Here is a 26,428-nt window from a genome sequence, read left to right on the forward strand (position 1 = left end):
GTTTTGCAAAAAGAGGCCCACTAAGAAATGTCGGGTGATCTGATTGATTTTGCCTATGAAATGGACACTCCTAAAGACACAAGTGATAGATAATGAAAAAAGAAAAGAAAAACCCAAAGAGAAGCGCTCATTTTGACAGGCATTTACAGGCATATTGCATGCCCTGTACAGATTTGGGGACATACAATGGAATGGCTCCCCCTAGGACTTAGCTCCCATTGGATGATATTCCTGTTAACACCAGAAAGCAAGAAAACCCACCCAAACCAACCTAACAAAATCCCTGCAAGCTGAGAGCGAACATTGGAAGGTACACGCCCAGGCAAGTCCTGTCATCTGTGGTCTAGAGCAGGACACGTGCCCCCTGGTGGTTCGTGATGAGCATAGCAAGCCATGGACGCCACCTTGAATTCTGCTTTCCATTCTTTGCGTGGCTTTGCCTCTCTGGACTTCCAAGGGTTCTGCTAACAGTGTAGGTACCTGATAAGTGCTTGTTTGAGTCCTGCCACTGATGGCTGTGGCAGCAATGGCTGGAGTGGTCTGCGGCAGCAAGGCATGGGGCTGAAGGGCATGGCATTGGTGCTAATAATAATCCCTGCTCCGGCTGGTCTCGCTGGCTGTGCCACCTCGGACAAGTTACAGACGCTCTGGAGGCTAATCTCTCTCAGTCTGTAATTGTGAATCATAGGCTTAGTACCTCCCTCGTAGTTTCAGGATGGTGAGTAAATTAAAATTACCTACAGCACAGGGTCCAGTGTTATCACTGCCCCGTTCCAGGAGGAAAGTGCAGTGCCATGGTTAAAGGAAATCCCTTGGAACCTGGGTATTCAGCTCAGAATGCGGTTCTGTTGGTTTCCATCGGCATGACTTTGGATGACTTCCATGCCTAGATCTCCAAAAGGGCAGTACCCGTAAGGAGAAAACACTGGTGAGTATAGCATGATATAACCATAACATGGTTATGTGCAGCATGGAGCACAGGTTTGCAGAAGGCTGTCTTCAGTCTGGCTTGTGCTGACAGACAGCCAACAAGCACCCCACACCTAGTAGTTATATAACACACACACACACACACACACACACACACACACACACACACACACACACACGGTTCATTTATTTTTGAGACAAGGTCTCACTGTATCGCCCTAGCTAGCCTGGAACTCATTATGTAGACCATGCCGGCCTTGAACTCACAGATATTTGCCTTCCTCTGCCTCCTGAGTGCTGGGGTTAAAGGCATGCTCTACTATACCAGGGTATGACAGCTATTTTCAAGATAATGCAATGCTTACATTAGTCACTAATGAAATCCGTATCCAAGCCGTTTCCCCCATTAAAGACAGTAGCCTTGAGGGGCTTTCACTCCACTGGCGCCCTCTGCTGGGAGGAGGAGTCATAGTATGAGGCTTGACTTTAAATGTGCTCGAAGCCATCGCGGCCAAGAATTCCAAGGATTTGAGCTGTGTAGCAAGGTGAGGGAGGAAGAGTTTTAAGGGAGCCGTTAAAAAGAACCATCCCTTCGCCATTTTTTATATATGTATAGTACATTCTGGTCACACTTGTCCCTCTTACCCTCCACCTACACCCACAAGTCCCTTACCAAGTCCCTCTCCCGCTTTTACATCTTTTTGCATTGTCTTACCTTGTCTTTGTGACCTACTGGGTGTAACTGAGTCTGTCCAGGTGGACAGTTCCTTCTGAGGTCCCAGGGACAGCCGGGGTCAATGGAGGTCAGATGATCATGGAAGCCGTGTTGCCCCCGTCTGACCGCAACCTCAGGAGACCCCAAACAACAGGACTGCCCCGTGGAGCCCAGTCAGCCGCTGTGACCGGGAGATAATAAGAGAGCCACTCTGGTTCTAAACCTGTGAGCTTTGGGGTGATCTACTCCACAGCAATAAGTGACTTGAGCTGGTCCCTCCCAGCCTCCAGAGGGGCTCTAGAGTACTGTGTTTATTTGATCATATACTTTTGTAAGTATGTAAAATCTGGAAATTTTTTTTTAGCTCCCATTTATTACAATCCATTTCTTTTCATCCCTGTCTCTGTGTTGGGTGATGCTGGGAGCAGTGCAGCAAGATTTGAGGTCCGGCAAAAGGGAAAGGGAACTGATACTCCTTTAGTCGGACTCCGTGAGCTGTGCTTATGTACTGTGGGGTGACAGTGTTAACTGCCACAGCATTGAAAAGTCTTTGAATAGTCTGAATATTCACCACATCCTCCTATCTGGCAGTGTAGCTGTCCTTGGATTTCAAAGGCCTTTGATGTAACTGCTGCATTTTTGTTCAAGTCTGACCTCCTTGATGTGGTGCAGGCAGCCTGGTGGTGGGACCACCCCTTACACCAACCTAAATCCCTCCATTGCCTAGAACAGGGCGCACACCACCTCCTTTCTCTGCCTCCTGGTGTAGTCTCATCCTCCATGTGAGTCTTGCCTTAGAGAAACCCTCCAAGGGCTGGACTCCTGTCTGGCGCCCCTGACTCAGCCCCCTGATGCATGTTGTGCCCATTGAAGAACCGTATACTGAAGGGACACGTACTCGCAATGACGGCTGTTGTCACAGGCTCCCTGCACTCACTACCTCACCTCACCCTCACACTCAGACACTGGTGTGGACTGCGGAGCCTGGGGCCTGGCAGGGCTGAGGGGAGAGGAAGAGTCATAACCTGGGATCCGGTCGCAGGGTGGGAGTGTATTTCAGTGTGTCCCAGCTGGGTGCGGACACGGATGGGTGCCTGAAAGACCCCCGAGGTGGAAGCAGCCTAGGATCTTCCCAGGCACACAGTTCTGGATGTGGTTGTGAAAGCTGCTGCTGAGGTCACCCAGACCAGTCCTTAATAATGGTCATCTAGCTTCCAGCCAGGGGAATGGAGAGGTGGCAGGGGCCTCTCTTCTCCTTATCCCCTGAGCCTGTGGCCATCAGTTGATTGAGGAATTACGTAACTTTACACGCCCCTCCCCGAGCCTTGTAATTACAGAATGTCCTCTGATAGAAGCACTCCTGGGTGCTCCTAAAATATACACACATGTATCCAAATCATACGTATTTTCCTTTGAATTAATTGTGAGCACATTAGATTTTATAAATATAGCACTAAGAGGTCCCTGGTACCCATCATCCCACCTCCCACAGAAGTTAACATTTCATACTGTATTCGTTATCACAGCCGGGAAGCCACAACATCATGAACTAGGCACCAGGGTTAACATGTACTCAGTTCTCTTAAAAGACTTCCAGGGTTTCGTCTTGTCTGGGTCCCCCCAAATACTGTGGCGTAACATTTCGTTTTGTCTTAATGAGTCTGAAGAACAATGAAAGAGAGACGGCTTGTCTCTGCTGTCTCCACGGCAGCTCTGGTCCTGGGAGCTGCAAGTGCCCGCTTCCTAGCCCCATCCCAGCTGCGGAGACTTCCATGGCTTCATTCTTTTTCCCCATCAGGGTTATTCACAAACACATGACAAGTCTGTTTGGGGAGGTGACCAGAGAAGACTAAGGTCTTTCAAAGGTGAGTTGATATATGGATTTCTTCCAGAATAACCTAGTTAAGGAAACACCACCCCACTGGACACCAAAGGAGTCCTCTGGGCGGGCTCAGAAAGTGTCCCCTGCATAGATTATATTTTAACCACTGTGCTAACTGGGCAGCCTGTAATCTCTTTCCGGGAGCTGAGGGCTGATAAGATTCTCTCTCATTATATGGTTTTGGGGGCTGGGGAGCAAAGGCTGACACACAGCTGCCTCCAGATGAACTAGAACAGGTTCCTAGGGCATTTGCCATGATAAAGCAACCCGGTGAAAGTGGGCACCAAGAACAGGCCAAACTGGCCGAGACCCCAAAGGCTGAGAAGGGATGCTGTGTGAGTCCTGACCAGATTGGTGGGCATCATTTGCCTCTTTACACTGTCTGTCTGTGTTGGTGAGAGTGCAGCCATGTCTATGCCAGGGTGCCTACGTGGAAATCACAGCCTTGGGTATTGTGTCTCCTTCTACCTTCTTTGAGACTTTTCTGTTTGCTGCTGCATGCATCAGGCTGGCTCGCCCATTGAGCTTCTGAGGATTCTGTCTTGGCATCCCACTGTGTCTGGCTTGGTGTGGGTTCTGGTGATCCGAACACACGCAGGCTTTGCACTTGGGTAGCAAGCTATCTCCCAGCCCTGGTGTTTTCACTTTGAAAGGACATGTCTTACAGGGGGCTCTTCTGAGACCTCGTGGGAGGGAAGTGTCTTAGGACGACAGCTCCCACTTGGCAGAGCCTGGAGCAGGAGGAAGGTAGACTGCTGGCAGGTGTAAACCTCAGACCGGTGACACCGCATTACCTCAGGAGTCATGAGGGCCTGGCCACAGCTTCACCTCAGGTGAGACTGCAAACCCTACCTCCCTGTCTGTGTGAGTTAGAATTTCTATTGCTGTGATAAATGCCATGACCAAAAGTAATTTGGGGAGGAAAGGGTTTATTTCACCTTAATCTTCCAGGCCACAGTCCATCACTGAGAGGAAGTCAGACAGGAACTCCAGGCAGGAACTGAAGCAGAGGCCATGGAAGAGTACTGCCAACGGGCTTGCTCCCCATGGCTTGCTTAACCTGCTTTCTCTTATATCTTAGGACCACCTGCCGAGGGTTGGCTCCGCCTCCCAGTGGGCTGGGCCTACCTACACCAATCGTTAATCAAGAAAATGACCCACAGATTTGCACATAGGCCAATGTTATGGAGGCATTTTTTTTTTCAGTTGAGATTCTTTCTTCTAGCTGGGTGTGGTGGTGCACACCTTTAATCTCAGCACGCAGGAGGCCGAGGCAGAGGCAGATAGGGCTTTGTGAGTTCAAGACCAGCTTGGGTTATGTAGTTTCCAGGCCAGCTAGAGCTATGTAGGGAGACTATTTCAAAAAACAAAAACAAACAAGCAAACGAAACCAATCAACCCAACAACCACCCCAAACCAAAGAAGATTCCCTCTTCCCAGATATGTGTAGATGTGTGCCAAATTGACAAAACACAACACAAAAACCAGCACACTGTTCCTGTGAGGTTGGGTTGACTGCTCCTTGTGTTTAAGACACTCCTTGTAAGGAATATTCCACCCCAGTATGAGGAGAGACCAGAGATTTCTTTCCCCTCTCAGAAAACATGCATGCTTCTTGCCTGAGCCCACGCTGGCCAGAGCTAAGGCGATTCGGTTTGTCTTCCATTTTGTTTAGATGTCCTCTCTCCCAGCTCGGAGGAGAGCCGCAGATGGCATACAGCTTAAGTGCAGAGCTCTTTCAGGGTGGGAAGTGGAGACAGCTGAAGATGCACCTTTTACACACTTCAGAACAGTGTAACACTCTTGTATGCCACAAGTGAGCAATACTTCATGAATTAACTAAATAAGGACACAGACATCTCAGAACGTATGTGTACGCACCCTGATCATAGCATGGTGAGGCCGTTCCACCCCCTCCTTAGTTTCTGTATTCTTTTAGGAAGGAAATGACTTATTTTGAATGACTTCTCCTTAAAACCATGGGCAGAAGTCTCCCCAGGAACTGAACGAGAGCTTTCTGTACACGATCTAGTGCATTCTATTGCATTATCGCTCACCCTGCATTTGTGAGGCTAAAGTAGGACTCACTATGTGGCAGTCTGTATGTGTTCACCCACACTGAGAGCTGAGCAGCACCCTCCCGCACCTTGATCTCCTCCTCTCAGGATATGGAGCCTGGTGGCACCACAGCAGCGCTGTGTGCTGCCACACATGGCTGTAACACAGGTAGAAAGCAGCAGAGTCACAGGGACTGTAGGAGACGCCCCGATTTACAAAATAACATAGTAGAATTGAATGCATTCTAGAATTATGTTGGGGGTGCACTTTCGTCAAAATTCCTTCCTAGGGGGCGACATAAACAATGTCTCCTCCTCCTTCCAGCGTCCCAACAGCAAACTGAGGCATGATTCTACTAAAGTTCCCTTGGGGAATGAGTGAGTTTGTTGGGCTTTCTTACAGAGCATTGGTGAGGGGCTACAAGGTGTGGGTGCTCCAGCTCCCAAGGTCCAGAAAGTCTCTACCCAACAGGATGGTGGCTTTCCCACAGTCACACAGATGGAAGCCACACATCCCTTGTCTTCCCCAGCCTATGAGAGGCCCTCCCAAAGGCCATGTTAGGTCACAGGGAGCCACCTGGAGCGCTCACCCTGGTCGCAGGCAGCTCCACTGAGGAGGAGAATCTCCCATGCCAGTTCTCTCCTTGTATAAAACTGAGGGGGGCGGGGGGGGGGCGCTTGTAGTTGACTGAGCCTCCTAAGTGTGTTAGCTTCCTGAGTCTGACGAACCTCCCTCCTCCCTCAAGCAGAAGTGGTACACAGCACCCCAGCACGGTGCCCACCTCTCCCTCTCCATGCTTTTTTCCTTGTTTTTTTTTTTGTTTGTTTGTTTGTTTGCTTGTTTTTTTTCACAGGCTTTAGTCTCAAGGGGTTCTGTAGAAGGTTCTACCCGAGGCATCCTGGCACCTGGTCCTGCACTAACTGTTATGGGAAGGCTTTTGTGGGCAGGAAAGAATGGTAGCTGCCTTTTGTCTTTATATCACACTGAAATAGAAGTCAGCTGATTTCTAAATATTTTCAAACACTAAAACAGGAGTTTTAAAGCATTCTAGCCTCAAGCCAAGAAAAAAGGAGACGCTACAATTTACAGTTGAGATGACCTCCAGGGAGTAACACCGCCCCCCCCGCCAACCGCCCCCCAACATCCTAGCATTCAGACAGCAGAGACAGGAGGATTACTGTGAGTTTCAGGCTAGCCTGGGCTACATTAGGAGACGATTTGCAAGCAACAAGAACAAATGAACAAAAAGATACTCTGGCAACTGAATCCCACCCCTTTCACTTCATGCCATGAGGTTCCCATGGTACTGTGAGTTCAGATGGAGGAAAGGTCCACATTGGAAGGATATGATGAAATGGATGGGAAGCGAGAGATGACTTCAAAATACGTGTGTGTGTGTGTGTGTGTGTGGGATCCCCGAAACAAAACCAACTGTTCCTCACAACATGGAAACTGACAAACAAGCTCATGAATATTAGGTAATACATGCATTGAGACATCACACACTATTCCAGTCCCTCATCTGAAAACGGGAACGGTGTCCACTTGGTTGCTGGGAAGGTCAAATGAGGCTGAGTATGGACCATTTGGCAGATTGGTGTGTGGAAGGCCCTTGGCAAACATAAGCCAATTCCACAATTTCCCTTTTGGGCCCCAAGACAAGGGAGTTGAAGACAAGGGAAAGAAATGAGAGGAAATGGGAAACGTGGTGGCTGGAGGAGGTGAGGAGAGGAGAAAGTCTGAAGAGGCGTGGAGCGGGGAGAGTCACTTTCATCACCCCCAGCATCTACTGCGGACTCCACACCACACTCCAGCGTTTGGAAAGCTCCCTATTCGAGGTAATGTTTGCTCCTTCTGTGGACAGTGGCAGGGGCCTCAGAGAATCATTAACCCCATTGGACGAGCTTGCTGGTGGATGCCTTTGATCCCCTTTAAGGCAACATCTGCGACTGGGACACAGCTTTCCAGGTGCTGCTGGCCAGTCCCAACATGGGCCATAAGGAAGTAGTCCTTCTATTTCTCTTGTTTCTGAAACCAGGTAAGGTTTTGTTTCAACTTAAAAAAAAAAAAATTCTAGCCATATATTAAGAATAGATTCGCTATGTCTTTATGCACAGCTCATTTAACTGAGCTATTGGGTTTATGGGATTTTCAGTTCAAAATCTGAGACTGGGGAGTTTGACATACAAATTTAATTTCCTTGTGAGTACTGTTGGAGAGGGGATGAACAGGCAGAGCAAGCCACAGGTGGCTTTTCAAATCTAAAGGATGCAGATTTTAGCAGTGATGGTGGTGGGATCTGACTAACAACTCTAAAGGCCATGAAAGGGGGATGTGGCTGAGAGGTAGAGTACTTGACCAGCATATGTGAGTTCCTGGGTTCAATCCCTGGTGGTGGTAGTGGGGTTAGATGGTTAACCTCTTTGCCTAGTTCCCAGTGTGACTGATTCAAAGAGTTTTTGTTGAGCTGTTCTGTCTAAACTGGAATTTTCTGTTTGGTTTAAGGAAGGCTTTGCATAGGTACACATCTGCCTCTTATGCCTCTATGAGTCAGTTTTAAAAGGACAAGTGTATTCAGTAGTTGAATAAATACCTATTTAGAGATTAGGGTGTGCTAGACACATATGTGCTTCTGTGTGTGTGTGTGTGTGTGTGTGTGTGTGTGTGTGTGTGTGTGTGTGTGTGTGTGTGTATTGATACTAGCTTACAGAGCTGGTGGCAGAGGTGGTAGTATGTTTTCCTCATTATGTAGATGAAGGAATCTAGACTTAGGAAAATCATGACTATGGCCCATGCCAGATCAAGAAAGGAAAAAAACCCTGAATTTAAATTAGTGCGTCCCAAGAAGGAATGCAGTGTTCTCCATTTTTCAATTTTGTTTAAAAGCTTTTTGAAATTCTCATTCTAAACATGGTCAGTAATTTGTTTTCTCTAAAGTAGTTTCACTGAAGTGATTCATGTGCTGTAGAATGTACTCCGTCCAGGCACACAGCCTGGTGCTTTTCAGTAACATGCAGGGGTGCTCAGCCATCACAATAAAAATTAGAATGTTTTCATTGCCCCCCAGAGAAACTCTGCTACCCTCAATGTGCCAGTCCTAAGCCCCATTCATCTGGCTTCTGTCTTTACAAATTTGCTGTCTGGGCCGTTTTGTAGCACAGCAACCATATATCCTGCCAGCCGCCTTCATGCTAACCAGGTTGAGGGGCTTGAGACAATCTGTAGATCACTACAGTTTTATATATTGCACTTTATGGTTAAATACATGTGAATTTAGTAGAAACAACTTAGAGACAGAAAAAGTCCAGAGGGGTGCGTGTGTGTGTGTGTGTGTGTGTGTGTGTGTGTGTGTGTGTGTGTCTGTCTGTCTGTCTCTCTCCTCCTTCCTTTCTGTGTGTGTGTGTGTGTGTGTGTGTGTGTGTGTGTGTGTGAATATCCCACTTCAGCCCATAGAATCTAGGATTGGGAATGCTAGGAGCTCAGGTGTCATACCCAAAGGCTAGAACTAACTTCTCTGCAGCGGGTTAACATGCATCTCAGTCAACTGAGGGGGATTCTTTCATAAGCTCCTTGTGAAAGTATTCTCTCTCATTTTCTGCAGAAATGACTTGACTTTCATTTTCTTATTGCACAAAAATATCGTGGGAGAGTGGGGGCAGGGGTGGGCACTTCTTCCACAGCTGTGTACAAACTACTGGGATTTTTTTTTTTTGAAGTTAAAGTTATATTATGTAGCCCTGGCCAACCTGGAACTTGCTATGTAGATGAGGCTAGCCTTCAACTCTCAGAGGCCTACCTCTGCCTCCCAAGTACTGGGATTAAAGGTGTCAGCCACCAAGCTCAACTAAGATTTATTTTTACACACAACATTACACACACACACACACACACACACACACACACACACACACCCCATAGTGATGAAAAAGGACACTTCAGTTTGATGGTAATACACATCTATATTTAGGCTGTAACATCGAAATAGTTTTTCTACTAAAATACTTGTTTAAAGTTTCCATATCAATACATTATATTAAACCTTATTTCTACATGAGCCCTGGAGGTAAATAGAAGATATGAAGACTTGGAGAGAAATTTCAAATATAAAAGGAAAAATTCAGTCCTCCTTGGGGACATGTCTTTGGAACATCATCTCCTTGGGTGGATCTCAGCCACCGTACACCATGAAACATGAAGCAAGACACAAAGCTGATGACCCAGAGAGCCCTCTCATCTTCATCATTATCGGAAACCTACTTTGCACACTCCCCTAAACTCTTTGCACAGGTTAGCCCAACTCTGTCTAGATGCATGGCGAAGAGTCACTGTGTGTCTTCCAGATTTCCAAAGCACAGCTCTTCTCAAAATGAGGAGTGTGAATTAGAATAAACACAAGCCTAAAATGTCCACGTCTCCATCATCTCTTGTGCCTAGAGCTCAAGTGCTTTGACAATTTAAAATGTGTCAGCCAACCTTCTGCTCTTTAATCGGCCTTCCAGTTTGGGGCACTGAGGAGGGATGAAGTCACCAAGGAGGAAGAGGGTAGACATCCAAAGATGAGTCTGTATTTATCAATTGTCTTCTCAAGTTTCCCCACTTCCAATTCTGGTCACTCTTTAACCTGCTGGATCTGGCTTTGGTCCCCTCGAGAGGTCAAGGTTGCCATGTTGCCTAATTCCATGAAGACTATGTTCATTAACCTCTCTGTACTCTCACCCCTATGGAAACCAGGAGTGTTTACACTGAACGGATGGTTGCGGGGGCTCAGGCTTGACCAAAGGTGTCTAAGCTCACACCAGCACCTTAGCCCAGGGGACACTCAACAGCTGTGACCACACTCTATGGTGATAAGAAGGGAAGACACCGACTCTGCCTCAGATTTCATTTCACACAAAACTCAGAGGCAGGCCGCACACGGTATCACACCCTTGCAATCCAGTACTTGGGAGGCTGAAGCAGGAGGATTGCCTTGAGTTCCAGGCCAGCTAGGGCTACATAGAAAGACGTTGTCTCAAAGAAAAAAGTAAAGTCGAGTATTTGTACCAGGCTCTACTTTTATTTTTAATAACTTCCTCTGAAACGCCAGATACTTTCATCAAGAAAAAAATCATATTTTATTGGGAAGCATACATCACTGGCAATCAGGCAGCAGCTTCCACATGCCACTCTCACTCTGGGAAGACCAAATGAAAACCAAATTGCCACTGATGGCACCCTACTGGCTTATCACTGGCTTAATGGTGAGCCATATCTTTTATTCTTTATTTCAAGTTTCATATTCATATGGCTAGAGAGGTGGCTACATGGACCTCATTGACTAATCTGTCATTTACTAATCTGTCAGTCTAGCTGTTTTTTCAATATATTGAAACCTACTGGAATAAAAATAAATTATTATTATAATTACATTAAATTAATTTAATTTAAATAAATAAGCCATGAGACATGCACATGCATGTGTTTGTACACATATAAACAGCCATGATAATAAACAATGTTGTCATCTGACTTACTCAGTCTTCTTCTTTTTATCTGTTCCTTTCAGGCCAAGGGGACTCCCTGGATGGCTATGTAAGCACACAAGGGGCTTCACTGTTCAGCCTCACCAAGAAGCAGGTAGAGGCAGGGAGCATAGGGGACTGCACAGCTAAATGCGAAGCGGAAACCGAATTCATCTGCAGGTATCAGCATTGCCTCTGTCTCCAGCAGAACTCTGGCTGCCCGAGACGGGTCTGAGGAAAATAAATCTATTCATCCATTTATTAACAAAAGCAGAATCCAGGAGGGAAATGGGGGCTGGTGAGATGGCTCAATGGGCAAAAGTCTTTGTCCCCATAATCCTAGCACTGGACTTTCATCCCTAGAGCCCACATAAAGGTGGGAAGAGAGCCACAAAGTTGTCCCCTGACATCCACATACATGCTGTGGTACAAGTATGTCTGTACTCACACATTATACACATACTAATAATAATTTAAAAAATCAAAATTAAAGGAAATTTAAAAACAAAACCGAGGAAAGGTGGGGGTGGAGAGATGGCTCAGCAGTTAAGAACACTGGTTGCTCTTCCAAAAGACCTGGGTTCGATTCCCAGCACCCACATGGCAGCTCACAACTGTCTGTAACTTTAGTTCTAGGGAATCTGACACCTTCACATCAATGCACATAAAATAAAGTTAAATAAATTATTCTTTTAAGAAATGAAGAAAGAGGAATTTATAGGCCTAGAGTTTGCTTATGACATTTAAGGCTCACAGTAACAAGATCTGATTAAAGTTTTGTTTTGTTTTCTGAGACAGGGTTTCTCTGTGTATCTTTGTGCCTTTCCTGAAACTCGCTTTGTAGACCAGGCTAGCCTAGAACTCACAGAGATCTGTCTGCCTCTGCCTCCCGAGTGCTGGGATTAAAGGCATGCGCCACCACCGCCCGGCTCTGATTAAAGTTTATTAGTGTTCCATTAAAAAGAAAATCCCTCAGACGAGGCTACAGAGATATCTCATTTAGTAAAATGCTTGCCTTGCAAACATAAGGACCTGGGTTTGAGTCCCGGCACACCTGTAAAAGCAACAGGAAGTGACTGTCATCTTAGCACTGTAGATCCCTGCAGCTCATTGGCCACCCAATCTATCTTCCGAGGGAGCTCCAGGTTCAGTGAGAGGCCCTGCACAAAATGGAGAGATGGAGGAGGATACTTGATGCTGACATCGGGCCTACAGAGAGGAGAGAGAGAGAGAGAGAGAGAGAGAGAGAGAGAGAGAGAGAGAGAGAGAGAGAGAGAGAGAGAGAGAGAGAGAGAGAGGGGGAGACAGAAAGAATGAGAATACAGAAACAGATCAGAGGAGCAAAAAATCATACCTACACGATCTGGTGTATTTGTATTTATGCAATAATCAAAGGAACCACTAATCGTGTTAAAAGAATAAGACAGCTATCCTGAGGCATTGCTTTGTGCAAAATCAATGCATGTTCTGTAGCGGTTCAGAGGAAAACACTGAGGAGTTGAGAAAGTGTCATCAGGGTCAGGGAGAGGAGGGAGGTGAGCTGGGCTTTGGGCAGAGGGATTTTGGCAAGGCTGCAGGAAGGTGGAGAGGCACTCTAGGCAGGGAGAGAGGCACAGCGCTGGCCTGTGAGAGAATCACAAGACCAACTTGATTCAAGCAAATTCTTCAGGCAGGGGATCAGGCTGAAAGATGGCCGCCTTGCAGATGGCTGCGTTTGGCACCAAATGCCAAGCTGAGCCTCTATGGCAGGATCGCATAGGGGAAGAGAAGTAGGAAGTTTCAGTTATTTTCTATGGCTGTACCAGAATTCCAAGACTGGGCAATTGATAAAAGAAAGAAGTTTGTCAAATGCATGGTTCTGGAGGCTGAAGTTAAAGCCAGGCAGCTGTACCCATCAAGGGCCTGGTGGTCAGTGGGAACACGGCAGAAAACCAGGAGAGCAGGCAGATGCGATGCAGAGGGCAGGAGCCACACCGTGCTTATCAAACTGGGAGTAAACAACTCGGTCCCACAGGGGTGAGTTCTCAGTACCAGGAGGATCGAGCCATCCTTTCAGGATCTGTGAGTTCTTAATTCCATCAGCTCCTAAAGGCCTCATCACCTCTCCGCACTGTTACATCACTCTGAACTTGGCTGGGATCAAACCACCAGAGGGGTGGGGGAGGAGGGGTGGAACAGAGAGGCAAAAACTAGACAGGGAGTTACAGAAGTCCGATAGGCAGACCATCTCAGGAAAGGGCTCAACACAGAATCACTTCTTCCCACCACAAAATGAATTCCTGTCACTTGGGAAAGAAAGTGGAGCAGTCAGACATGGTGGCATATTCCTGGGGTAGGAGGATTGAAAGTTTGAAGCTGGCCTGGGCTAGACACAGAAATATCGGGCCCAATAGGTACTCTGCCTCAAAAAGAACGGAGAAAGGAAAGGAGAGAGAGAGAGGAAAGGGGAAATTAGGAAGAAAGAGGTGAAGAGAGCCCGCAGTGATTGAAACAGGTTGGCAAGGGAGAGTGTGGAAGTTTAAGAACAGGAGAGCGACTGCCATGCTGACATCCTCACCCTAGGACTGTGTCACACAGACATTGCCGCAAGGGGCAGCTGACAAGGGGCGACCATTCTGAGCTCTGGGGTCCAGCAAGAGATGCACTCACCTGTGTAATTAAGGCCCCCATCTCCCGCAGGTCATTCCAGTACCACAGCAAAGAGCAGCAATGTGTGATCATGGCCGAGAACAGCAAGGCTTCCCCCATCATCCGCATGAGAGATGTCATCTTATTTGAAAAGAGAGGTATGCCCATGTCCTTCCTTCCCCTCCCCCTTTTCTCTTCTGTCCTCAATTTAGGACACCAGGGAGCACCACAGAGACGCTGAGTTCTGAGTTAGAACAGGATTTAGTGTTTGACCAATAATGTCAATGTGAACCTGTTTCTTCACATCCAAGGACTTGGTTTACAAAATCATTTCTGTCTGTGGCCTGAGAAATAAGAAGCTTGGTTTTGTTTGGAAGGGGAGACACAGAGTCTAAATGCTCCTTAGGATCTTGGCTTCTAATTCTATAGGACGTCTGTCCCCTTGGACTCCCACATTTGAACTAACCCCTTGGCACAATAGACACTGACATTTTCAATCCTCAGTAACAATTAGGGATGGACAAAACTCCTTACTTCTATTTGACTTTCCACTTCCTTTGTTCAGGGGCGATGTTTCCCTCACTTTCTTTACATTTTGAAGATGCATAGAAGTTGTGATTTCTTTTCCAGTTTCCTTTGCAACAAGCCAGAAACCTCATGGTTTAGAGCCTGGAGTGGCCTGGACTCCAATGGAGTATCTTTTTAGGAAGGCAGAAGTGTTATTAAATGTATACAACTATATACTTTATGCCATTTAGAAAGCTTCTCCTATGCTTTGCCACTGGTTAGGTAGTGCAATAGGGCCGCTGATAGAAACAATTTAGCTCTCCAGATATTTTGTATCAGGAGTGCTGCAGGGTATGAGAAACATCTGATTTCCTGCACTTTTGATAATGTTTCACATTACAAAGCCACAGTGGTAACCTCTTCCTTTAGGTTGGGATTATTTCTCCAACTAGTCCACCTTCCTCGATTTAATGAGAGGCGTTCCTGGTACCCCTTCCTTGCCCCCGTGTGTCTTTAATTCTTGAGATTAAAGTGTCAACTGAATTTAAACCTCATCAAGAGAAGACTTAGCTCTTACATAGTGAGGAAAGGCTAGGATACATAGGCTTGCCTACCAGTGTCTAGGTTTTTATGAAGAGGGGATGGAGCAGGATGTTTTCTACGGACTGCTAACATTTAAATGTGACACTTGTAAATCGTTAACCAGGAGGACACGAGGGTTGCGTCGTCGCAAGGCTGAAGTCTGAAGTTTGAAGGCTGGTTTTGCTTGTTTTCAGTGGGTCAAAAGGTTATATCCACCATGCCGGGTACAAACACATAAGGGAGGGGGAGGAGAGTCAGAAGACAGTCAGTCTGGGGGCCTGGTTTCTCTCCTGTGAGTCTGGACTGGCCGCTCATGTATCAGCCAGGGTTTTGTTAGGATCCATTGCTGTCAGGTGACGTTATACCAGCTGCTTTGACACACTCTCCACTGCCAACCCTAGAATCAAGCTGCCAGTGTGGCTGGCGGGTGCCTCTGCAGTCACTGGTCCCCTGGTTGTCGCTGTACATGTGACCTCTAAGAAATGGACCTTCCTAGCTTAAAACCATTCCAGGTATAATTTTACATATTTATAGGGTACATAGTAATAATTCAGAGAGAGAGAGAGAGAGAGAGAGAGAGAGAGAGAGAGTGAAAGAGAGAGAGAGAGGTCTAATCAGAGTGGTTACAATTGCATCTCCTCAAACATACAATAATTTCAAATTTTTCTCTTTTAGCTCTTTTAAAAATAGAATAAACCGTTTTAAGGTATCTTCACCCTGCTGTGATAAAGTGCTGTTTTTCAGTCTTTCCTGGCCCTGGGCCTCCGTTGCTCAGCATACTTCAAGTTTATACCTTTGATGTGTGGGGTATCACTCCTGTTATGGAGCATACCAATGATGCTACAGTGTGCCTCTTGTTTACAGTGTTATGAAGTTGTTGGTTTGCTAGAAATACTTCCTGGAGGTCGATGAACCCGAAACCAGGCCTTAGTGGGGAATAAAGGCACAAATACACTGGAAACACTATTGTGTGCTTTCACTGAAAATTTCAAGCTGACTTGTGATATAGAGCGGAGACCTTTTGCCTGGGATGTGGGGCCCCACTAGGGGCTCTCCTCAGTGGGCTCCAGTGTGCCCCTGATCTTTGCAGTCTTGGCAACACACTGATTCTGCAACGTCTTTAGGTTTTTATGACTTTCCCCTAAGCTCATGAGGTCAGCTCTATGAGTGTGTTATCCTCATTAAATCTGACAGCAATTTTAAAATGATTCAACTCTTTTACAGCCTTAAAAGTGTTCAGTTTGGGACTAGGAGATGGTTCAGTCTGTAAATGCCTGTAGCCCAAGCCTAAGGGCCTGAGTTCAGATCTCCAGAACTCACATAAAATGCTGGCAGTGGTATGTGCCTGTAACTCTGGCGCCAGCGGGGAGGCAGAGACAGTTACATTGACCAACTAGTGTAGCCAAATCAGTGAGCTTTAGGGTTACTGAGAAAATCTGGTAGAGAGGGATCAAGACACCTCTTGTCAACCTCTGGCTTCCAAGTGCACCCACATATACACATGCAACCCCACCTCATTCTAACATACAACACACATACAACACAAACACACATAAAAAGGTATTCAACTGACTGGTGGTGGAGGCACTTGTCTTTAATCTTGGCACTCAAGAGGCAAAGGCAGGCGGATCTCTGTGAGTTCAAGGCCAGCCTGGTCTACATGGAGAGTTCAAGGCTATCCCTAATGCTACATAGTGAGACTGTCACAAACAAACCAACCAAAAGGTATTTAACTTGTTTTAAAAAATGAAATATGAACAGTGTTTTTTCCACATTCACGCCTCAGCTTTGATTATAACAAAGCATCACCAAATGAGGTAATTAGACATTACATACAAATGATCCTGGGACCCTTACTACTGTTTGGTGGAGACAGAAGTAGGTTCACACTAGAAAGGGCCCTTAGGGAGCTGACCTGTCACTTGTGAACCATAGTAGCATCTGACTGTGTTTCAGAGATAGGATGGGACCCATTGGACAGCTGGTGATTTGGGTAAGTGGAGGCTGGTTGGGAGTGTTTTTCATAAACATTTTGATTGTCCTGCTCGGTTCTTTATATATTGAGAGTTATACAAAAACAAAATACACAGACTGGTTGGACTCTCTTGGGCCTCCGAATAGCCTGCTCTCTTCCCTGCCTGAGAACCACCCCCTTCTCTTTCTGATGCTCTGCTCATCATTATGCCCCTTCACGGGATGTTGTGAAGTTAGCTCATTTCAAACTGTTCCTCTGAATTCCTCTTGTCAGTCTCCCAACTCCACTAGGATTTATGCCCCAGGAGAGTGGTCTGTGCCTGTTTGTTGTTCTCCTGTGGTCCAGCCCTGGCATGGATTAGGCACAGAGGGCCCAAGGAAAGAACTTTTGAATTAACGTATCTGTTCTGGTTTCATTCTGATGCTGTGGTAAAATCCTCTGCTCAGAGCAATGTAGGGCAGCTAAGGGTTTTTTGTTGTTTTTTTTTTTTTGACTCACAATTAATTCTAGGTCACAGTCCATCACTGAGGGGAGGTCAAGGCAAGAACTCAAGCAGCTGGTCATATCACATCCATAATCAAGAGCAGAGATACAATATGTTTATCCTTGCTTACTTGCTGCTTATGCTCAGCCAGTGTTCTTCACTCTAACAGAGTTCAGGGACAAACTCTGTTCACATTCAGAGTAGGTCTTCCCACCTCATTTAACTCAATTAAGAAACCCTCCCATGGGGCTGGAGAGATGGCTCAGTGGTTAAGAACACTAGCTGCTCTTTCAGAGGACCCTAATTCAATTCCCAGCACCCACATGGCAGCTCACAATGGTCTGTAACTCCAGTTCCAGGGGATCTGACACACTCACACCAATGCACATAAAATTAAATAGATTATTTAAAAAAAAAAGAAATTCTCTCACAGACACACCCCCAGGCCAATCTGATCTAGATGATTCCTCAATTAACACTCTTCCCAAGGTTCTAGGTGTGTCAAGGCAACAGTCAGAACTATCACAGGGTCAATGTCAAACAGCATTTACAGCAGGCCTTCACAGGGTCCACCTTTCAGAGGAGAAAGACACACTAGGGTAGAGGTCTTTCCTGATCTAGACAATTCCTCAATTAACACTCTTCCCAGAAGGTTCTAGGTGTGTCAAGGCAACAGTCAGAACTATCACAGGGTCAATGTCAGACAGCATTTACAGCAGTCCTTCATAGGGGCCACCTTTCAGAGGAGGAAGACAGGCTAGGGTAGAGGTCTCTCCTGTGGTGGGACTGTGCCAGTCACATCCCCAGGTTGTTTGTTTGGACTTGGAACCACTGTCTCTTTCAGTGTATCTGTCGGAATGTAAGACTGGCATTGGGAAGAGCTACAGAGGAACCATGTCCAAGACAAAGAATGGTGTTACCTGTCAAAAGTGGGCCTCCACGTCCCCCCACGTACCCAAGTAAGCCCTTTTCTCTTTCCATACCCTGCTCTTTCATGCTGGTGCTCATGGATGTATTTATAAGGATTCCATTGTTTCTAAGTCAAACCTGAATGTTGAGTGTGAGCAGATAGAGAACCGTTTGGTGCAGAACAGCTGAACTCTTCACAATGCCAAAGCAGAAAGAGATTGCTTTCTATTCATCTTGTTCTATCATATCCCAGAAGTCCCAAGACATAGGAGGAGGCATGTTAAAAGAAGCATACAACTGAATTCGAGGCTGTCCTAGTTTCCATTCTGTTGCTGTGATAAAAATATTGTGGCAAAAAAGTAATTCATGGGGGAGGAAGTTTTATTTTAGATGACAATTACAGATTATAGTAATTCTACCATTATGGGGAAGTCACAGCATCAAAAGCTTGAGGCGGCTAGTCACATCACACCCACAGTCAAGAACAGGGAAATAAATGCAGGCAGGCTTGTTGGTGCTCGGTTTCCTCTCTCTACTTATACCGTCCAGGACCTCCTGCCTAGGGAATGGCACTGCCCACTGTGGGCTGGATCGTCCCATATCAACTAATATAAGAAGACAATACCCTCACTGACACACACACACACACACACACACACACACACACACGAGTTATCTAGAGATTTTCTCCTGGAGACTTTTTTCTCAGGTTAATCTAGTTTGTATCAAGTTGACAATTAAACCAGCTATCACAGAGGCCGAGTATGAGAAAATGAAGTTTAGAGATGGGAGTATTTCAGTCAGACATTAAGTTAGAGCTTGCATGACACACCCACCTCAACACAACGACCCAGCAAGGACATAAAACACGAAAAACAGCCAGGTGGTGGTGGTGCATGCCTTTAATCCCAGCACTTGGAAGGCAGAGCCAGGCGGATCTCCGTGAGTTTGAGGCCAGCCTGGGCTACAGAGTGAGTTCCAGGAAAGATGCAAAGCTACACAGAGAAAACCCTGTCTCGAAAAACCAAAAACAACAACAACAACAAAAAAAAAAAACCATGAAAAACAAACAGAAAGTCTGCAGCTTGCTTGTTATTTCAGGGTCATTCTGTTTGTGTCCCCTGCCCCCCGGTGTAGCATTAGGTGGCATTAAGTTCTCTGTCATGACTCCAGGGGCCAAGGCCATAGTCCAGGCTCATTTATGAGGCAGATGAGCTTCTAATCAGGTAGGAGTTCCCCGAAACAGGTACACAGAGGAACCAGAAATCAAGCTTGCTTCCTTAGACTGCAAGTTCTTACATGTTTTATCTAGTTATCTTTGCAGTAACTCTCTAGAACAGAAGATGAGCTCAGCTTTCCCCCCACCCCATCACCCAGGCTGCATCAAAGAAAACTTGGTCTGTGTGATCAGGGAATAGACATCACAGTCTTCACCTGCCCCTTGCTGGTTAGTCAAGCCTAGACACCATCTGCTTGGCTTATTTCTCCACACTCAGTTTTCCCAGCAGTAACATGGGGTAATGACCCCTTTTTAGTAGGTTGTTTTTTTTTTTTTGTTTGTTTGTTTGTTTTCTCACTAAGAGCAAGTGACAGAATGTAGAAGGAGGTTTCAGTGGAATGCCAGGGGCAGAGTTCACACAAACAAAAGAATAATCATTGCCATAGATGCACGGGGAGAAAGACACTCAGGGAAAGCCCGGGCTTGGAATGAGCTAAGGATTCCGCAGGCATTTGAGGCCTTGGTGTTCTACTGCCTACTCAGTACACATGCTTTGACTAGACTTCTAAGAGTTAGCTGGCCATAGGGCAATGATGGTAAGATGAGCCATTTGACCCCGTCATCCCAGGAGTCCACAGAGAAATCAAGATGTGACAACCAACAGCTAAAACACATTTAGATGACTTAATGGAAGCCCTAGATAGGAAGCACAGCATCTCCTGCCTCGCTCACACATGCTGTTCTTGGGGACTCAGTCACCACAATCCGTTCCCACCCCTCCAGCTATTCCCCCAGTACACACCCCAGGGAGGGACTGGAGGAAAACTACTGCAGAAACCCAGACAGCGATGAGCAGGGACCCTGGTGCTACACGACGGACCCAGACAAGAGATATGACTACTGTGACATCCCTGAATGTGAAGGTAGGTGTGGCTTCTACCTGCTTGTCACCTGGCATGTGCTATACAGAGATGTCATTTAAAAACTGATTCACGTTTTACATCATAGAATGGAGTAATGGACTCACCCCTTGTAAAGAAGCCCAGTTCAGACCTTAGCCATCTTTATTAAAATGCTATCGCAACATGTGCACATGTATAGCCAGATCCAAAACATGGGTACAAATTTCTTTGGTTAAAACCCACAGGCAGTGTGAAACCCCAAACATGGTTGGAATTAAATAGCGAAATTAAACCCACAAAAATCAATGCAGTTCGAGCACAGGAGAGTATTGATTTGATGTGGGCGATCCTGCTGTTGGGTGTGAAGTTAGGCAACACACCCATTTTTGTGTCAGCACGCCTGCGTTCTAGTGGGCTAATCAGATTCACAGAGAACTTCAGCCCAATGCTCACAGCATTAAGACATCAGACTGGAAAAATGTCTTCATTCCCTATGTCTATGTGTGTTTATTAGAGCAAGAAAGAAGAGCCAAGTGGGGGCTATGAGGCAATGTGGGCATGTTTCAGGTGCCAACTCGCATTTCTCATTCCTTTACCTATACGGACAGAGGAGCGCTTGTATCTGGATATGGATGGTCACAGGCCATTCGGCCTTTAAATCCCATGAACACATGCTTTTTATGTCAATTTCACAGCTGTTTTTTATGACCCCATAAAAATTCCAGTTATGTGTTATTCCTCCTCAACATGGGATTTTAACAAGTCCAAGTCTAGTTTTTAAATAAATTAGAGAGCAAAAAAAAAAAAACCAAACAAACAAACATGATAACACCCAGCCTACCCCCATCAGTCACATTTCTCAGCAATACACAGACACTTGGGTGACTGAGGCGAGTCGCAGCCTCCAGTGAGGTCACTGGGAACAAACAGAAAGTCCAGCAGAAACATTCCAAGATGGTTCCTATATATTTATCAGTCATCAAGTGGTAAGAATAAATTCATAGAATTTTAAAAGATCATTCTAGAAATGACTTCCACTATTTAAAAATTAAAATGAAGACTGTACAGGCTTCTGAGAATATGTGGCTTCTCCATGTGTGCCTCCAAGTTCAAGGATGTGTGTGGCAGTTTCTGAATTTGACCATGGTCACCATAGTTAAGGGGCCACAGACCCAAATATGCCACCTCAGAAAGCGAACAGGGCACTGACTGCATCAGAATATTCCGAGTCATCTACTGCCAAGTGGTTAACAGAAGTCAGGTGTGAATGGGTGGCTGGGAGCATTGGAGACCTCTCTAGAGTCTATGCTCCATGGGCTTCATCTCAGTTTCTTTCTTTCTCTCTCCCCTCCCTCCCCACGCTGTACAGAGGAATGTATGCACTGCAGTGGAGAAAATTATGAGGGAAAAATCTCCAAGACCATGTCTGGACTTGACTGCCAGGCCTGGGACTCACAGAGCCCACACACCCATGGATATATTCCTGCCAAGTAAGTCTTGCAGTCAAGGCTGAGGCTCTTTAGACATGCACTGCTCTTTAAATGTTTCTGCTGGCTTCAGGAATGGAAGGCTGGGTGGCTTTGGGTTCCAAAGCTGGCATCCTCCCCTGTAGGCTGCATATGAAGTGTATGTTCTTACTACACATCACATGGCCCAGGGGCATCATGGATGCTTGTTAGAAATGCAGCATCCCAGGCCCTCTGAATAGAATTTGGGTTATAACCGAATCCACAGCCAATTTGTGTTTCTGTTAAAACTGAGAAACACACTTAGCTTGTGTATTCCCCTTTCACTCCCTTCCTTTCCTTTTTTACACCAGTCACAGTGTCGATTTCTGACTGTGCTCTATGGGTGAATGACTATCAAGGGTCTTACAAATCTCTGATATTTTATGTGTATTTACACTGAGTCAGTTCTCAAAATTGACTGTGAATTTAAGAACAGTGCCAAGGGGGGGGGGGTCCCTGTTCCAGACAGCAATGGTGGTTTTTCAGAGCAAGTGCTTGCAAGGATTCAAGCTCACATTTTGCACAGGAAAACATCTCCCCACAGACGCCATGCTCGTCCCCCACCCTCTGTGATGACACCAGTACCGTTAATAAGGACTCTAAGACTCAAGGTAATGTGGCTAAGCCACAGCTGTCCTGTGGGAGATGACATCATTGAGTTTTTGCATCTCTTATGCTATATAGCTTAAAATATGGTTCCTGCCATTGCCTTTCAAAGGCAAGCATGGTAGTGTCTGTCCTCAAAGTGTGACTCTAAGTCAAGTCTGCTGTAGAAAACCAGAAGAGGGGGGAATGAATCGACCATTGCTGGCTTTTTTCTTTGTCCTAAGCACTCAGTCTCAGAGAGGAACCAGGAACAGAGACAATCTCCCAGTTAAACCCCTGGGTCCCTGCCAAGGAGGTCTCACCAGGTGCTTGCAGAAACACAGTTCCCTCACCTTGGATTCTCTAAGCTTCCTGTAGTGGGTTGGGAGCCTGGTAGACCAGTAGGACCAGGCATCAACTTCCCACCTGCACTACATCACTGTCTTCAGACAGTGAGCACTTTGAAGATTGCTGTTATTGGTAGCTGGATAACCAGAGTTTGCTTACTTTAAAATTCGGGATGGTTAGAAAGATACAGTTTCTCACCCTCTTCTGTAAGTCTTGCACGTGGAAAATTCTAGAAATACAGTCCTTGGAAGACTGAGCCTACCTTTCTTCCTGGATTGCCAGCAGAGGACCACCTTCCTCTAATTGCGGGTTGCACAATGGTTGCTCACTCTCAAAGATTCTCGTGCATGAATGTTTATTATTACTATTAAGAAAAACCAAAAAAAAAAAAAAAAAAATCCTTCTTGTCCACCCAGATTTCCAAGCAAGAACCTGAAGATGAATTACTGCCGTAATCCTGACGGGGAGCCTCGCCCCTGGTGTTTCACCACAGACCCCAACAAACGCTGGGAATACTGCAACATCCCCCGCTGCAGTAAGTTCAGTTCATACCCAATACACTGGGCGCCCCCTACTGTCCTGTTCTGGAAGTGTGTTGGTGCTGAGTGCAGGTCCTAAGGAGTGGCCCACAGATCTGCAGGATGCTGTTGTCCCCTTTCATCCGATTTATTAGCTAGTTAGGTAGCTGATAGGAATACCCATTTGTTGATTTTTTTTCCTCACTCAGAGACTTCTGCCTTTTGTGAATATTGTCAGTTTTAAGACAAAACTCCAGCTCTAGCAGCCCTAACCGACTGGACTCAACACCCACTCCAGTTCGCCCGTTAAAGATGCAGGAATGGCCGGGGCGGTGGTGGCGCGCGCCTTTAAATCCAGCACTCGGGAGGTAGAGGCAGGTGGATCTTGGTGAGTTCGAGGCCAGCCTGGTCTGCAGAGCGAGATCCAGGAAAGGAGCAAAGCTACACAGAGAAGCCCTGTCTCGAAAAACCAAAATAAATAAATAAATAAATAAAATTTAAAATAAAATAAATAAAAATGCAGGAATGGTGAAAGACAGACACATAAGCCGAAAAAGATGTCATCCGTGTGGCCACATTGAGAAGTACAGATAAAGGGGTTCAGCGACGCCCAGTTCATCTGTAAGGGATGGACAGGAGCTCTGAGACTTTCTAGAAAGGGAGAAACAAAGGAAGAGGGGCTTGGGGCTCATATAGCTGATGGAGCATGTGGTCTCAGTCACAAGTGGGCTGTTGATTATCATCTCAGCTCGGCTTTTGCTGGACAAGCTGTTTTCATCATCACTTGAGGAGTGGTCTGGTTCCCAGGAGATGATGGTTCTCTGGGATGCACACTCACCATCGTGTACAGCTGCCCTTACTTAGGGACAATCTGTCCCGAGAGGTTCAGAGTTTCTTAGGGGTAATTTCACTCTTGTCATGATCCAGAGGCTGATGAGATCGTTCAGTAGGTAACTTGCCCCACAAGCCTGGTGGCCTGAGTTCAGTCTCTAGAACCTACATGAAAACAACAACTACTGAGCACGGTGGTGGTAGTTTATAATCATAGTCCTGGGCAGGTGGAGGCAGGCAGAGGCAGGTATAGACAAGCCAATCCCTGGGTCTTGCTGACCAGCTGACCAGTCTAGCCTACTTGGTACTTCCAAGTAAAAGACCCTGTCTCAAAAAAAGTGAAAATGTCTAGGAAATGACAGAGAAGTCATCTGGCCTCCACTTGCACCCCTGTGAACATCACACACACACACACACACACACACACACACACACACACACACACACAGCTTAACACATCAGCCCAGTCATTCCTCAAATCCAAGGTGACTACAGAACCAAGAAAGAGTTAAAGAGGTAAAAATAGAGACAAAAGGAAATGGCGTTAGTCAGGTCAGCGCCCTTCTTCATAATCACGCTCAAATGCAGGGTGATGCCTCTGCCATTCCAGTCTTCCCCAAGCTGAAGGGAGCCCGCCATCATAGCTGTTTCATGAACTTCATGACCAGCCCGAGTTTTGTTTTGTTTTTTCTAACTGCTGCTTTGCCAGCACAGATGTCTGTGAGAACCTAGATGTTTCAGACGTCTAACTTGGGGGTGCTCAGGGGAACTAGAGCTCATAAAAGTGACACATGTGGGAAGCTACTTCACACTGTTCCTTCTGGGATAACGGGAATGGAGAGTCTGAAACTGTAGAAAGACCATGAGCAAATGCTAGAGAAGAATGCCGGGACAGCCTCCCTCCTTGGCTTGGCCATCACTGAGAAGCAGAGCTCCTCAGACAGTCTACCTCCTTACGCCAGTTTTTTTTTCTTTTGTCCTCTCAATAATATCTTAATTTCTGGTTGTACGCTTTTCCTTAAAGATACGTGGCTAGTGTTGCTCCTCTGTATTTTTATTCTCTTGGTTATTGAGAAATGGCTGGTTACATATCCAGCTTCCATGGTGGATTTCTGTTTGCCCTCTGTATTTTGAAGCTCTACTGTTAAGATGCATGCATATCAAAGACATTTACCTTTTCCCACGGGCTCTTTCTCAGTTGTGCGCCTGTATGGGAGGTGGGTACTGCTCAGTTGTGTTTACCCAGTGAATCACATGTTCTTCATCAAAGGGCCCGGATCACTGGCATGTGTAAGGGCTTGGGGATGGGGAGAGAGGACTTAACACCGACTCTTGCCATGCTTGATGAACAGAAAAGACCAGGGACAGAAACATCTGATTCAAGGGTCCACTTTTAGAGAAGCTGCCAATGAAATGGCCTTATAGACACAGATTCTACCAAACTGAAAACACTAAGCTGTTCCCAAGTGTAAAATCCCAGGAGGGGAGTCAGAGGGCAGGGCAGAGCATCTTGCATCCACCCTCCCATAACATCTGTCGGTGAGTTCTTCATAGAAAACCATTCATGACCAATGCTTTCCCTCTTCAAGCTACACCCCCACCCCCTCCTGGTCCAACCTATCAATGTCTGAAGGGAAGAGGCGAGAACTACAGAGGGACCGTGGCTGTCACTGTGTCCGGGAAAACCTGTCAGCGCTGGAGTGAGCAGACTCCTCAGAAGCACAACAAGACGCCAGAAAATTTCCCCTGCAAGTATGTCCCTCCCAACTCCTTCCCTACCCTGTCCCTGTGGGCTGTGAAGTCCATTGACTCCACCTTGGTTGTACTATAAAGAACTCAAAAATGAAGACTGATCAGGTCACATGCAAGGAAGGTTGACGTTCAGTAATGTTTTTCCTGTTCCAAGTCTTCCTCAAAGTGCGCCCCACCAATACCATCAGGAACTTACCAGAAATGAAAAAATTTTTTTTAAGTTTTTTTTTTTTTTTTTTTATTTTTAAAGATTTATTTGTTGTGTATACAATGTTCTGTCTGCATGTATGTTTGCAGGCCAGAAGAGGGCACAAGATCTCATTACAGGTGGCTGTGAGCCACCCTGTGGTTGCTGGGAATTGAACTCAGGACCTTGGGAAGAGCAGTCAGTGCTCTTAACCTCTGAGCCATCTCTCCAGCCCCCAGAAATGCAAATTCTTGGGCTCTACTCTAGAGACAGTAAGTTTGAGACTCTAAGAACAGTATGGAAAATACTCAATACTCCAGCATACAACATAGTGCCCAACAGAGAACTAAAGACCTAGCCCCTCACATGAAGACAAGGAATAGATTATAGCCATCCAGTCTTCTGGG

At 46.2% G+C, this 26,428-nt stretch overlaps 1 protein-coding gene across 2 annotated transcripts in view; it reads left to right on the top strand.

Annotated features, from left to right (window-relative positions):
* The first annotated feature begins 7,574 nt into the window (after positions 1 to 7,574).
* Positions 7,575 to 26,428, top strand: part of Plg (plasminogen) — a 41,084-nt gene continuing 22,230 nt past the window's right edge. For both annotated transcript variants that reach the window (XM_052750848.1, XM_052750847.1), the window contains exons 1-8: positions 7,575 to 7,623; positions 11,131 to 11,266; positions 13,766 to 13,872; positions 18,107 to 18,221; positions 20,174 to 20,313; positions 21,662 to 21,782; positions 23,150 to 23,268; positions 25,672 to 25,834. In XM_052750848.1, the coding sequence (XP_052606808.1) occupies positions 7,575 to 7,623; positions 11,131 to 11,266; positions 13,766 to 13,872; positions 18,107 to 18,221; positions 20,174 to 20,313; positions 21,662 to 21,782; positions 23,150 to 23,268; positions 25,672 to 25,834 (950 nt within the window). The remainder of the gene's footprint in view (positions 7,624 to 11,130; positions 11,267 to 13,765; positions 13,873 to 18,106; positions 18,222 to 20,173; positions 20,314 to 21,661; positions 21,783 to 23,149; positions 23,269 to 25,671; positions 25,835 to 26,428) is intronic.

The sequence above is a fragment of the Peromyscus californicus genome, unplaced genomic scaffold, assembly GCF_007827085.1.
Source record: "Peromyscus californicus insignis strain IS unplaced genomic scaffold, ASM782708v3 Scaffold_22__1_contigs__length_63687245, whole genome shotgun sequence".
Classification (NCBI taxonomy): domain Eukaryota; kingdom Metazoa; phylum Chordata; class Mammalia; order Rodentia; family Cricetidae; genus Peromyscus; species Peromyscus californicus.